Source organism: Petaurus breviceps, unplaced genomic scaffold (assembly GCF_028583685.1).
Source record: "Petaurus breviceps papuanus isolate PSGF00001 unplaced genomic scaffold, PetGlider_PUasm1.0 99, whole genome shotgun sequence".
NCBI classification, from domain to species: Eukaryota; Metazoa; Chordata; class Mammalia; order Diprotodontia; family Petauridae; genus Petaurus; species Petaurus breviceps.
In genome coordinates this window covers 24,080,471-24,093,766 of record NW_027187465.1, presented here as the reverse complement: position 1 = coordinate 24,093,766, position 13,296 = coordinate 24,080,471, and the positions used below count along the sequence as shown (strand labels likewise).

The following is a 13,296-nucleotide window of genomic DNA, read 5'->3' as shown; positions in this document are numbered from 1 at the left end:
CATCGGCCATTCAGCAGAGAGAGCAGCCCAGCACAGGATGCCGGCAGCTCTGAAGGCAAAGAGGGGGTCTGCCTGGGGCAGGACCCTCAGAACACTCCTTGTCTAGTTACAAATGTTTCCTTGGCCACTGACAGCATAAGAATGTGTTGGAGGTTGAGGCCTGGATACTTGGAATGATTTCTCCTTTTTATTTACTTTGATATTCTGCTTAATTAAACATCTTTGTTTTGAGTTAGTGTGTTCTCTGGTTTGGTGAAAGGGGAACACAGGACCACCGGCATGTACTGTCTGCCCTGCTGGCACACCCCCAAAAAAGCCAGGCTTTGCCATCCGTCCCGTAACCAAGCCCTCCCATAATATATACAGTTTCCTGCTATGAGAATGGGACCTTGGTGAGGGCAGGAAATGTCCCATTCAGTATCATGCTTGGCACAGAGTCAGCTAGCACTCAGTAAGTGCCTCTCATCCTTCATGAATGAGTTAGAGGCTCACAAGCTGTGGTTGTGAAGAGACGCCCTTCAGGGGGCTTTGGACATAGCAAGGAGCTGCTCTCCCCCTCCTGGAGCCCTGGCCTTTCCAGGCCCAGCCCTGTGACCCCAGAGAAGGACACAGCAGAGGGAGCCTGAGCTGTGGCTCCCTGCCTCCCCCTCTGCAGTGGCAGGATGGGTGTGGGGCCCTGCACCCATGCTCTGACAGCGTGCATGTGTTCATTAACTTTTCCTCTTCCTTATTTTATTCTTTTTTTACAGGAGATGGCTCTCTGGGTGGCAGACAGGAAGCATACAATGGAAAATGAAGGTGATTTAAAAACAAAAGACAGCAATAATATTTTTAAGGAATACAACAAAACAAAGCTCAGTAAGAGATTCTGGACCATCAGGAAGTACCCCAGCTGGGCCACAGGAGAGAAGCACAATGGGAACATTCACCCCAACTCATCTAGGAGCTGAAGATGGAGGAGGGTGGCCCTGGCTCTGAGGGATACGCCTGCCATCCCTCCATACTCCTGGCAGTCGGAGGCTAGCGGAGCCTGGGAGCTCTGAGCAGCAGTCAATCTTTCAACAACATGGTGGCTCTCCCCTTGAGATCGAGGCCGCCAGTCTGCCTATGGAGGGGCCAGAGGACCCAGATCAGAAACTGAGCAGGTGAGAGCATCGGTGCTGAAGAGCAAGGGTGCGGCCCATGAGTGGCCATTCTGCTTCCAGCCTGGGCAAGGCAGGGAGAGAGGAAAAAAAGAAAATTCAAACGGCAAGGAAATGCCCCAGGAGGTTCTTGATAGAATGGGACGATGGGATGATGGGACCCAGAGCCATTCTCTATCCCGCTTGGCATCCCCTCCTCCGGCTCAGCCTCTGGCACCCTGCTGCCATCTCCTAGGGAGCAGCTGGGAAAGGGCCAGGAGGTAAAGGACAGGAGACAGAGCCACAGGGGTCCCGGGGATGTCCCAGAGACCCCATCCTGGTCCCTTTTCCCCTGTCCTGTCTCAGCTAGAGCTGTACTTACAATGAGGTGCTAAGTCATGGGAAAGGAGGAAGATGCTGACTAGTGGGGAAAGAGACGGTGTCAACTCTCTATGGAGTCGTCCAAGGCCCTTCCACGTTCTTGAGTTTATAAAGGAAACTTGTTCTCTGTCTGAAGTCTCTTGGACTTGAATACTGGTAAAGGGACTGATGGTACCCTCTGAGGAATGCCATACACTAACACCTGCCCATGTCACCTAAGTGAGAACAGACAAATCAGAGTAACCAGGTCTGGGTCTGACACCAAGTGGGTTCTGATCACAATTTAACATAAAATGTGATCTGCACTGACAGGCGCTATTGGGGTGCAGCGGGGGAATCGGGGAAGGCTTCACAGGGGGCATTCTGCTTGACAGTGACACAGAGTGGGGTCTGAGCCGAGCCCAGGGGGGAAGGTTAGGCTTCAAACGGCAGAAATGGTGGGAGCTGGGGGGAGCCACAAGAAAGGCCAGGGTGCTTGGGAGGTAACGAGAAGGAGGACAATTTGGATGAAGAATAGGGATACAAAGCTGGAAAGAGAAGGTGGTACCAGACCATGGAGAAACTGAACCCCTACTGTGTGCTGGCATCTGAGTCCTTAGACAAGAGGTTGGTACTGAAGGTTTGGGGATCAGAGGGAGATGAGCAGAGCTGGGCTTTGGAAAGACTCCCCTGATGGAGATTGATAAGAACGGTCAGGAGGAGAGTAGAGGTGGAGAGACATCGTGCCTGCCCAGAACACATGTCACCTCCGAGCCCTGTGGTTAATGGTAAGGACTCTCGGGGCCTTGGGAGACGGCAGGTGGCGCATGCCCATTGGTGCTCGGGCACCAAACTCTGCCCCTCTGCTCCTACTCACTAGGGAACTCTGGGGGGAGGTGGCAGCCAGGGCCTCCAAGTAGATGAGTTCCTTCTCCTCCGAGGCGAAGGGCATCTGCGCTTTCAGGGCTTGGCTGGTGCGGTCTGCTATGCCCCTCATCGACTCCTCTGGGACTTCTCCCAAAGAGTCCTCCGGCTCCTCTGTGCTGTCGGGCATCTCCACTATTTTCTCCATGCTTCCTTTCGTCTGGGATGCTTGGCCATCCTGGGAGAGGTGTTTTGTGTGCTTTTTGGCAGCTTCTATTGATGGCTTATCTTCATCACCCAGCATCCTTTCCAATTTGAGTTTCCTTTAAAAAAAAAAAGATCACAGCGTCATCAGCGCCAGCCTGGTTGCTCTCCCCAGGTGATACGCCGGCATCTGAGGGACAGGACACAAGGGACAGTGACTCCTTCTAAGGAGGAGTGACTTCCGAACTCCTCTGTGGATTTCAGCATCCATTGAATCAGGAAGGAGCCTGGAGGCCCTTTTCCAGACCTGGCGCAGAAACACATAAAGGTCCTCTCACCAGGAGAGTGGTCTGAATAAGTGCAGTGCAAAGCAGATCTCCAGCAAGGCCCACCACAGAGGAAGGCTGGGGTCCAGGGCTAAGAAGAATCAGAAAGCACTGAACAGCACACAGTTCTCCAAGCTTCTCATCTACTTCCAAATGGAAGTGAGCATCTCCTAGCAGAAGACGACCTCCCTGGAGGCAGAGACTGCTTCCCTCCTGCCCACCATCTGGGACATCCCCAGGGCTTACTGAATGGGATCCTCCTTGTAGAGCCGAGAAGGCTGGAGGTGTGTGAGGAAAGGAGGGTGCTGAGGTCCTGGGTACAAGCCAGCTCTCCCCCTTCCTCTCTTTCCTTCCCTGGCACAACAGAAGTTTAGCAGTTAAAGGAGGTACCTAAAGAATCAAAGGAATGGAACAGAATTCAACCCCACACATGTCTGTGTGCAAGGCACTGTGCCAGAGGATAAAAACAAACAGTTAAGCAATACTTTCCTTCAAGGAGCTTACATTCCACTGGAGAGAAAAACCAAGCACCTCATTAAGCAAATGCAAAATGGATACCAAAAAAAAAATTTTTTTTAATGGATAGAAAGTAATTGTTGGGGGGTCCAGCTCCCAGGGGTGATCCTAGGAGTGGGGGGTGGCACTTAGGCTAAGGAGAAGGGTCCTAAGAGACAGAGATGAAAAGGGAGGGCATTCCAGGCATGGGTCCCCCTGGGCAAAGGCTCAAAGGTGGGAAGAACAAGGGGGCCAATCTAGCTGGAACACAGGGAGTTTGAGAGGTGAGCTCATGTGAATTCAGTCTGAAAACAGTCTGAGCCAAATGGTAAAGAGAAGGGCTCTCAAGGCCAGAGTGGAGGCAAGAGGAGGCCCCTGGAAATTCTTGCAGGGGGTGATATGGTCAGACCTGTGTCTCAAGAATACCAATATGGCAGCTGAGTGGAGGATGAATCATGGAGAGGAGAGCGCTAAGGGAGGGGGACCACTTAGGAGGCTACTGCAGTAATTGAGGCAGAGACGCTATGGGGGCGAAAGCAAACGCCTCATTTGACCCCTGTGACAGCCCTGGGAGCTACTACCATCTCCGGGTTAGAGCTGAGGAGCCCAGGGTGGACAGGGGTGAAGTGGCTTGCCCAGAGTCTGAGGCCAAATTTGAATTCAAGTCTTCCTGAATCTTTCCACTCTCCCCCCCGTCCAGGGGCCTCCATGAGAATTAGAAAGACTTGCAAACTAACTAAACACTGAGAAGGAGGGAGAAGGAAGGGATGAGGCAAGGAGATGAATGAGGAAGGAGCCTGAGAAACATGGGATGCCTTGTGTCTCCCACCGGGAAGTGAGTAAAAGTAGGCTCTGGCTGAAGGGACAGTCTCAGGGCAAAGCATTCAGCCTCTGCCAGATGAGGAGCCTGGGCTAGGAGACGTCCAACGTCCTTTTACCTCGAACATCACCTGTTCCTACAACTTGAAATACACACACACACACACACACACGCAGATGCACTCACACAAGCACCCATCCCCATCCCCACACACGCACCTGCACACACGCTTGCACAAGCACACATACATGTGCACATATGTGTGCACACACACACACACACACACCCTGGATTTTTCATTAGATGACCCGGTCCTCCAACCTCCATGCTGCCATTTTACCTTCTGTCCCATCTTAGGCAAATCACAGACCCCACATGGGCCTCAGCTCCCTAGTCTGTACAATGAGGGGTCTCAGAGACCGTCTAACATGGATGGTGATGCCTCTCTACTTCAGCCCACTCACAAACCTTCCCACAGACACCCTCCACTGGAACATACAGGAGACAAACCCCAACAGCTTCCACAGATCTGCAAAACATGACTGTCCCCAAGCTCTCCCTACCCCAGCCTTCACACATAACCATCCAGATTGCCCACACATAAGCCCCCTGCCCCCAGACATACAAATACCACCTCCACTGCCCAGGGCAGCACCGCTGGTGGAGACCACTCGGTCCTACCCCAGCCTGCCCAAGAATTCCCTCTAGGCCACATCTGAGGGCTCGGAGAGCCCAGTGTGAGGAGGGAGCCCATCAGCTCCTCAGGGAGCCGGTCTGGCTTTTTCACAACTCATGACTGTTGGGAAGTTTTTGCTGTTCAGTCGTGTCCCCCCTGACCCCACTGGGGGTCTTCTTGGCAGGGACACTGAAGTGCTTGGCCATTTCCTTCTCCAGCTCATTTGACAGATGAGGAAAATGAGGCAAACAGGGTGAAGCGGCTTGCCCAGGGTCTGAGGGCACATTTGAACTCGTGTCTTCCTGACTCCAGGCCTGGTACCCTGTGCACTATGGCGCCACCTAGCTGCCCTAGGAAGTTTTTATCTGTATCTTAATTTTCCTCTTTGCAATTTCTGGCCCCTGCTCCAAGCTCTAGTCTATGTGACCAGGTAGAACAAATCCTTTGTTCTTTAACAATGATGCCCTCTGAGCCTTCTCTTCTCCAGGCTAAAAAACCTCCTTCCTTTAGCCAAGGCTCACAACAAGAGGACTTGAAGCCCTTCCCTTCCCCCTCCTGACCTCCATCCTTGGGCAGCTTTCTTCATTGGCCATGATAGGCCTCTTCCATTAACACAGACTGCCAGATCGGTAGCCCTTGTCCCAGCACCCTCTGCTCCTTTCTGGTCTTCTATCATTGGTCCAGGAGCACAGAGTTCTTACACCTGACCCTTTGAGGAACAGAATTTGTAAGCTTCTTCCTGCCATGTACTATCCTGCCTAGCTTCGCAGATGCATCTGGGAATTTGCCTCCATCTCCCATAACCACAAAGCCAAGGGGCTCTAGGGACCAGGTCCCTGTCTAGAACCAGAGACTCAGACTGCATGGCCAGGAACTCATCCAGGGCTGGCGCCTTGGGCACCATGTCCCAGAAAGCCCCATCCTCCCAGCCTCTTGGTATGAGACAAAGGAACTCTTAAAAACCATGAGTTTGGTCATGGAGACCCAATTACCAAGTGTCTATGACCTGGCCGATCTCCCTGTTGGCCCAAGTCCTTCCCTGGTGTCTAATAGATAACCCACAAGGATCTCACAGGATTCTTGGGTTCCCCCTGTATTATGATCAAGTGAGACAAAGTACTTCTCTGTAAATGCTAGTCAGCCGGCCACCTCTCCTAAGGCCTGTGCTTCAGGCCCTCTCTGCTGGCTGCCCTATCCCTCCCTTGGCTCCCATTCCCACCTACCTGCTGAGTCCCCGGCCTGCTCTGCTCTGCTCTGTCCTCTCACAGGATGCCCTCCCTCAGACTCGGATGTATCCACTTCAAACCGAGCTTCCTTCTAGCTCTTGTCTGTACTGATCCCTGTCCTTGTCTCCCTGAACTGAATGGAAGCTCCTTGTGAGCAGGGAGTGCTTCCGGGGTTGTCTTTTGTAGCCCCAGCTCTTAGCCCAGTGCCTAGTACACAGGAAGTGCTGAAGAAATGCTCACTGATGGACTGAACAAACTTCCCTTGGTCCTAGACCTGCTTTTCTTTTCAAAATTGTTTCCTCTTCTCCTCACAGAGACCCAGCTCCCTCTGAGGACCACCTTTCTTTATAGCAGGTACACCCTGGACCAGGAAGAAGACACAGCTCATGGCCTTTGCTCAGGGCTGTCCTTTCCAAGTCCTCCTCCCTCTGCCAGAACAACTCAAGGCCTCTTTGCCTCTGAAGTTCACTCTCTGGACAAGCAGCCCTGCCTAGACCTGGGTGCAGGCACCTGTAGACCTCCAATGCCGTGCTTGCCTTTGTCTTCTTCAGGAGCCACTGCCTGCACGCTGGCACGTCCCCTCTGACAGCCCGTCAGCCCCCATGACCCACACCTTCATTCCCCTTCAGATGCCCATGTGGGCACTCAGAGCACTGCTGCTTGCACCGCCACCCTCACATTCCTCTCCTTCTACCTCTCCCTCTGCCTCACTCTTTGTAAACTCATTCTTTGTCCTCCCCTCAGTCTCTAGACTCTCCATCCTTCTCCACTCTCTCAGGCCATTCCATGGAAATTCAAGAAGTATCCATCCCCTACAGTGTGTGAGGGATTATATCAGGATCCTGGGTCTACAAAAAGTCAAAGTGCTAATGGGGGGGAAGGGGGGAAGTGGGGAACCAGATAAACAAACACAATAAATAAATACAAAGTAATTTGGAGTAGGAAGAAAACTAACAAGTGGGGCAGTCAGACAGGAAGGACCCAATATAGAAAGAAACACTTGAAATAAGCCTTGGAGGGAGCTCGGGATTCTAAGAGGGAGTATTTGAGTATTCAGCCTTTTTATGGATACTAACTCATTTGATCCTCAAAACAACCCTCGAAGGGGAGGGGTATTATTATCCCCATTTTACAGATGAGGAAACTGAGGCAAACAGAGGTCAAGCAACTTGCCCAGAGTCACACAGCTAGTAAGTGTCTAAGGCTAGTTTTGAGCCGAGGTCTTCCTGACTCCAAGCTCGGCCTCTACCCTCCACACCATCTAGCTGACCCTATGTAACCTGTGCAAAGACTAGGAAGTGGGCGACACAATATCACATACAAGAAACAGGAAGTTGGTCAGTTTGGCTAGAAGTAAGAGGAGAGTAATATGAAATAAATTTGGAAAGACAGGTTGGAGCCAGATTATAAGGTCTAAAATATCAAACAGTGTAATTTGTATTTTATCTTATCGGCAATAGGATCTTGAGAAGGGAAGTACCTGTGCTTTAAGAATATTTGTCATCTTTGTTTCAGAAAAACAAGTAAAAACTATCTAGAGTTTGTGAAAAAATGCTCTCACTATCAATTAGAGAAATGCACCTTAAAACAACTCTGAGGTGCCACCTCACACCTATCAGAAAAGGCAGAAAAGGAAAATGACAAATGCTAGAGGTCATGGGGCAAATTGGAGCACTAATGGAGTTGTGATCTGGTTCAACCATTCTGGAGAGCAATGTGGAACTAAGCCCAAAGGGCTATGAAACTACACATACATTTGACCCAGCTATACCACTACCAGAGCTATATTCCATATACAATGCCCAGGAGAGGAGGCTAAGATACAGAAGCAGAAACTGTGTTAAATAAGCAAGGGCTACCTGCCCCTCCCAAACATTAACCTAATTATTACTAATGAGGCTCTAATTTTGTTAGATAAGATACATAATGCATGAGGTCCTACTACACAAGCACAATAACAACCTCAGAATACTGAACCCCCTGCAGTCCAACCTAGATATGTCCTTATCTGGGCCTGAGTATCCCAAGGCCGCTGTCTGCTTTCTGATTAGTCAAATATACCTGCTGCTGCCAGCTCCTTTTATCTACATTATTTCATTTTTAGTATTATCTTGGAGTTCTCTGGGAACCCAACTTCTTCCCAAGGCTACTGCCTCAACGTTTCCCAAGGCTACTGTCTGGTACTTTTTATCAGTAGTCTTGTTTCAGCAATTCCTGCTGTTCTACAGAAACTTAACCCTTTGCTATCTCTCACACTACCATTCCTTTCCCCAAACTAAAAACACCTCTAACTTGGTCTCCATAGTTAATCCAATCAATTGTATTAATACTCAATAGCTCTTACACTACCTTGAAACCACAATGACTTACATATATATGGGGAAACAATACTGAACTTAGTTACAAAATATAAGGAAGTAATAAGAATATACATATGATATTCAGAATGGGTCACTGCAAGTCATTCCACCCATTTCTGTGGTGGCAAAGAATTGGAAACTGAGGGGATGCCCATAAACTGGGGAACAGCTGAACAAGCATATGATTTCAAGTGGATACTATTGTGCTATAAGAAATGATAAACAGGCAGACTTCAGAAAAACCCGGAAAGATGTATACAAACTGATGCAAAGTGAAATGAGCAGAACCAGGAGAACACTGTACACATTAATGGCAACATTATAATGATAATCAACCGCGAATGACTTAGCCATTTCAGCAATACCAAGGTCCAAAACAATCCTGAAGGACTTGTGATGAAAAGTGCTATCCACTTCCAGAGAAAGAAATGATAAACTCTGAGTGCAGTTTGAAGCATAAATTTTTCTTGCTTTTTTTTTTTGAAACATGGCTAATATGGAAATGTTTTGCATGATTTCCCATACATAATTGATATCATATTGCTTGCCTTTTCAGTGGGTGGGGGAGGGAATGGAGGGGAGGAGAGAATCTGGAACTAAAAAAAAATTATTTCTTAAAAATTGTATTATTTATTTATTTACTTTAGATTTACAATATTCAGTTCCACAAGTTTTTGAGTTCCAAATTTTCTCCCTCTCCCTCTCCTCCTCCCTCCCCCCATAGTGGCATGTAATCCAATACAGGTTTTACAAGTAACTTCACATTAAACCTTAGTCGTTGTAAAGAAGGATTGTAATCAATGGAATGAACAATGAGAAAGAAGAAATGAAACAAAACAAAAAAGAGAGAGAGCAGGATGGTTAGGTGGCGCAGTGAATAGAGCACCGGCCCTGGAGTCAGGAGGACCTGAGTTCAAATCTGACCTCAGATGCTTAACACTTACTGGCCCTGTGACCTTGGGCAAGTCACTTAATCCCAATTTCACTCCAAAAAGCAAAAAAATAAAATAAAAAAGAGAGAGAGCAAGTAGTTTGCTTCAATCTGCATTCAGACTCCATAAATCTTTCTCTGGATGTGGATCGCCTTTTCCATCATGTGTCTTTTGGAGTTGTCTTATAGTCTTAAATTGCTGAGAGAAGCCCAGCCTATCAAAGTTAGTCATCACAACTACAATGTGTCTGTAACTGTGTACAAAGTTCTCCTGGTTCTGCTCTCCTCACTCAGCATCAATTTATATAAGTCTCTCCAGGTTATGACGAAGTCTGTCTGCTCCTCATTTCTTATAGCACAATAGTATTCTATTATATTCATATAGTACAACTTGTTTAAACATTCTCAAATTGATAGGCATCCCCTTGATTTCCAGTTCTTTGCCACCACAAAAAGAGCTGCTATAAATATTTTTGTACATACAAGTCCTTTTCCCACATGTATGACTGATCTCTTCAGGATAAAAGCCCTAGAAGTGGTATTGCTGGATCAAAGAGTATGCACATTTTTATAGCCCTTTGGGCATAGCTCCAGATTGCTCCCCAGAATGGTTGGGTCGGTTCACAACTCCACCAACAATACATTAGTGTTCCAATTTTCCCATATCTTCTCCAGCGTTTATCATTTTCCTGTTTTGTCGGGTTAGCCAATCTGAACAGTGAGATGTGGCACCTTAGAGTTGTTTTGATTGGCATTTCTCTAATCAGTAGTGATGTAGAGCATTTTTTCATATGATTATAGGTATCTTTAATTTCTTCCTCTGAAAATTGCCTGTTCATATACTTTGACCGTTTATAAGCTGGGGAATGACTTGTATTCTTATAGATTTGACTCAGATCTCTGTACATTTTAGAAATGAGGCCTTTCTCAGAGACACTGGTTGTAAAAATTCTTTTCCAATTTTCCTCTTCCTTCCTATTCTTGATTACATTGGCTGTTTGTACAAAAACTTTTCAATTTAATATAATCAAAATTACCCATTTTCCATTCTGTAATGCTCTCTCTCTCTTGTTTGGTCATAAATTCTTCTCTTCTCCATAAATCTTATAGGTAAACTATTCCTTGTTCTCCCAGATTTCTTACAGTATCAGCCTTTATATCTAGATCGTACACTTTAGTTTGGTATACAGTGTAAGATATTGATCTATGCCCAGTTTCTGCCATACTGTTTTCTAATTTTCCCAGCAGTTTTTGTCAAATAGTGAGTTCCTATCCCAGAGGCTGGAATCTTTGGGTTTATTAAACAGTAGATTACTGTAGTGGTTGACTACTGTGTTTTGTGTACCTAATCTATTCCACTGACCCACCCCTCTGTTTCTCAGCCAGTTCCAAGTAGTTTTGATGACTGCTGCTTTATAATACAGTTAAAAATCTGGTATAGCTAGGCCATCTTCCCTAGCATTTCTTTTCATTAATTCCCTTGATGTTCTGGACCTTTTGTTCTTCCAGATGAATTTTACTATTTTTTCTAGCTCTATAAAATAGTTTTTTGGTAGTTTGACTAGTATGGCACTAAACAGGTAAATTAGGTAAAACTGTCATTTTTATTAGATTAGCTTGACCTATACACTCCCTTGATATTCTGGGGTTTTTTTTGGAGGGGGAAGTGTAGGGCAATTGGGGTTAAGTGATTTGCCCAAGGTCACACAGCTAGTAAATGTTAAATGTCTGAGGCCATATTTGAATTCAGGTCCTCCTGACTCCAGACTGGTGCTCTATTCACTGTGCCACATAGCCTCCCTGATATTCTTTACCTTGTTTTTACTTTAATTTCTCTAATAAATAATGATTTAAAGCATTTTTCACATAATTACAGATATCTTTAATTTTTTCCTGTGAAAGCTTCCTGTTCATATCCTTTGACCATTTATCAGTTGGGGAATGACTTGTGTTCTTATAAATTTGACTCAGATCTCTGTACATGTTAGAAATGAGGCCTTTATCAGAGACACTGGTTGTAAAAATTCTTTCCCAATGTTCCTCTTCCCTCCTAATCTTGGTTACATGGGTTTTGTCTGTACATAAAAAATAGTTTTAATGAATATTAAAAATAAAAATAATACATGTATGTTTTTAAAAAGTCAGCTTTGAGAGGCTGGGCTGGAGATGGGGTGCAGTCAGGAGGGGGCTGTAGTCAGCAGTCGAGGCTGGCAGCGCTGAGGGGCCGAACGAGGAGGTGGCTTCGTAACCGGAGGCAAATGGGCATGTGAGAGAAATGCTGCGGTGGCAGAACGGCGGGCCCCGCGTGCTCATACACACACACACACGCATACAAGAGCACCGGGTGGGCCTCACACGCACCTGCCGGGTGACCTCACGCAAGCTGCCTCAGTTTCCCCAGGAGAGCTTGGCCTCCACGGCCTCTGAGAACGCCTTCCAAGCTCCAAGCCCAGGACCCCCTGCCCCGCCCCCACCGCGGACACACCACACACGCGCTCCCCCTCCCGCCCCCCGTCCTAGACGCCCCCATCCCCTTCTCCCAGACCCCGCCGGGCCCTCACCTCTTGGCCGGCTCCTCCATCTCCTCCGGCTCCTTGGTTACCGTTTACAACCCAGCCGCGTCTCCATGGTAACTGCTGTCGCCGCCTCGAACGACAGGCCGTAAAGCGAGCGAGCACGTGGGAGTGCGAAGTGCCCACATGCTTCCGGGGCGCCGCGTCTTTCTTCTCCCTCGGCGTCCTCAGGAGGTCCCCTCTCGTCCTGCTAATAGTCTCCCGCCTCCGGGCTTTTGCCTGGTCCCCGCAGGCCCCCGTGCACGCCCTCGTTTCCTTTCCAGACCGCCCAAGGCTTCCTCCTCCCGGAAGCCCCCCTGGGGGGAAGCGTTCTCTCCCTCCTCTTCGTCCTCGTATCATCACTAAAGCGCAGGCCCGATCTTGGCGCCCCCTACTCAGTAACGTGCGGTGGCTCCCCAGTGCCTCCAGGAGCACACACAGACCGCTGTGCTCGGCATTCAAAGCCCTTCATAAGCACGACTCCCGGGTCCAGCCACACCGGCCTCCGGGGGTTGCACAAACTCCAGGGGTTCCCCCTCTTTATGCTGTGTAGAGCGTGAGCCCACCTAAGGTTTTCTTGGCAAAGATCCCGGAGAGGTTGGCCATCTCCTCCTCCACCGGCTCATCTTACAAATGAATCTGAACTCGGCTCTTCTGACTGAGGGCTGTGGCGCCCCCTCGCGGCCCCTGCTGCAGCTCGCTGAGGATAAGCTCCTGGAGGGCCTTTTGGGTATCGCCAGCCCTCTCAGCACGCGGCCCGCTGCATGATTGACAGCGGCGCGCGTGGGCCCTCCCCCTCGGTCAGACTCAAGTCCTCGGCATAGCCTCGGACGGAGAGAAGCCGCAGTACTGCCTGGCCTCGCTTGGAATCCCCGTTCCGCCTGCCTCCAAAGCTGGCTGGATGGAAGGTCTCTTGAACACAACCGCGCCTGGCGGTGGGGCCACTCCACAGGGGTCCTACCTGGCCTCTGCGGAAAACTCCCAGCCTCCAAATCTGACTTCTTGTAGCTTATGAGGGGCTGCCAAATGACGGTCAGGAAGAGATGAATGTTGTTTTTTCTTTTATTTTTTATTGTATTTAAAAATGTAAAGGTCCATTCTTGCTCGGAAGTAAAACAAAGAAAGGGGCTGATTGGGGCGTTGGTTATAGTTTGCCCACCTGACTTCTGACTTAGTCCCCGAGTATTATGAAGGGCTTGCCTGTGCCGGGCACTGTGCTAACCCCTGGGGGTGCTAGCCTTGGGGGGCTAGGGAGAAAAGATGACCAATTCAGTGTGGGACGTACTGAGTTTAAGATGTCTGTGAGACCTCCAGTTTGAGTGGTCAGTAGACAGTTGGAGATGTGAGTCTGGAGGGCCAGA

At 48.7% G+C, this 13,296-nt stretch overlaps 1 protein-coding gene across 1 annotated transcript in view; it reads right to left on the bottom strand.

Moving 5' to 3' along the window:
• Positions 1-12,591, bottom strand: part of CFAP251 (cilia and flagella associated protein 251) — a 92,130-nt gene extending 79,539 nt beyond the window's left edge. Inside the window, exons 1-2 of the mRNA XM_069081455.1 lie at positions 11,945-12,591; positions 2,359-2,668 (exon numbers count right to left, since the gene is read on the bottom strand). Coding sequence (XP_068937556.1) covers positions 2,359-2,668; positions 11,945-11,964 — 330 coding nt within the window. The 5' untranslated portion in view covers positions 11,965-12,591. The remainder of the gene's footprint in view (positions 1-2,358; positions 2,669-11,944) is intronic.
• Between the last annotated feature and the right edge of the window lie 705 nt (positions 12,592-13,296).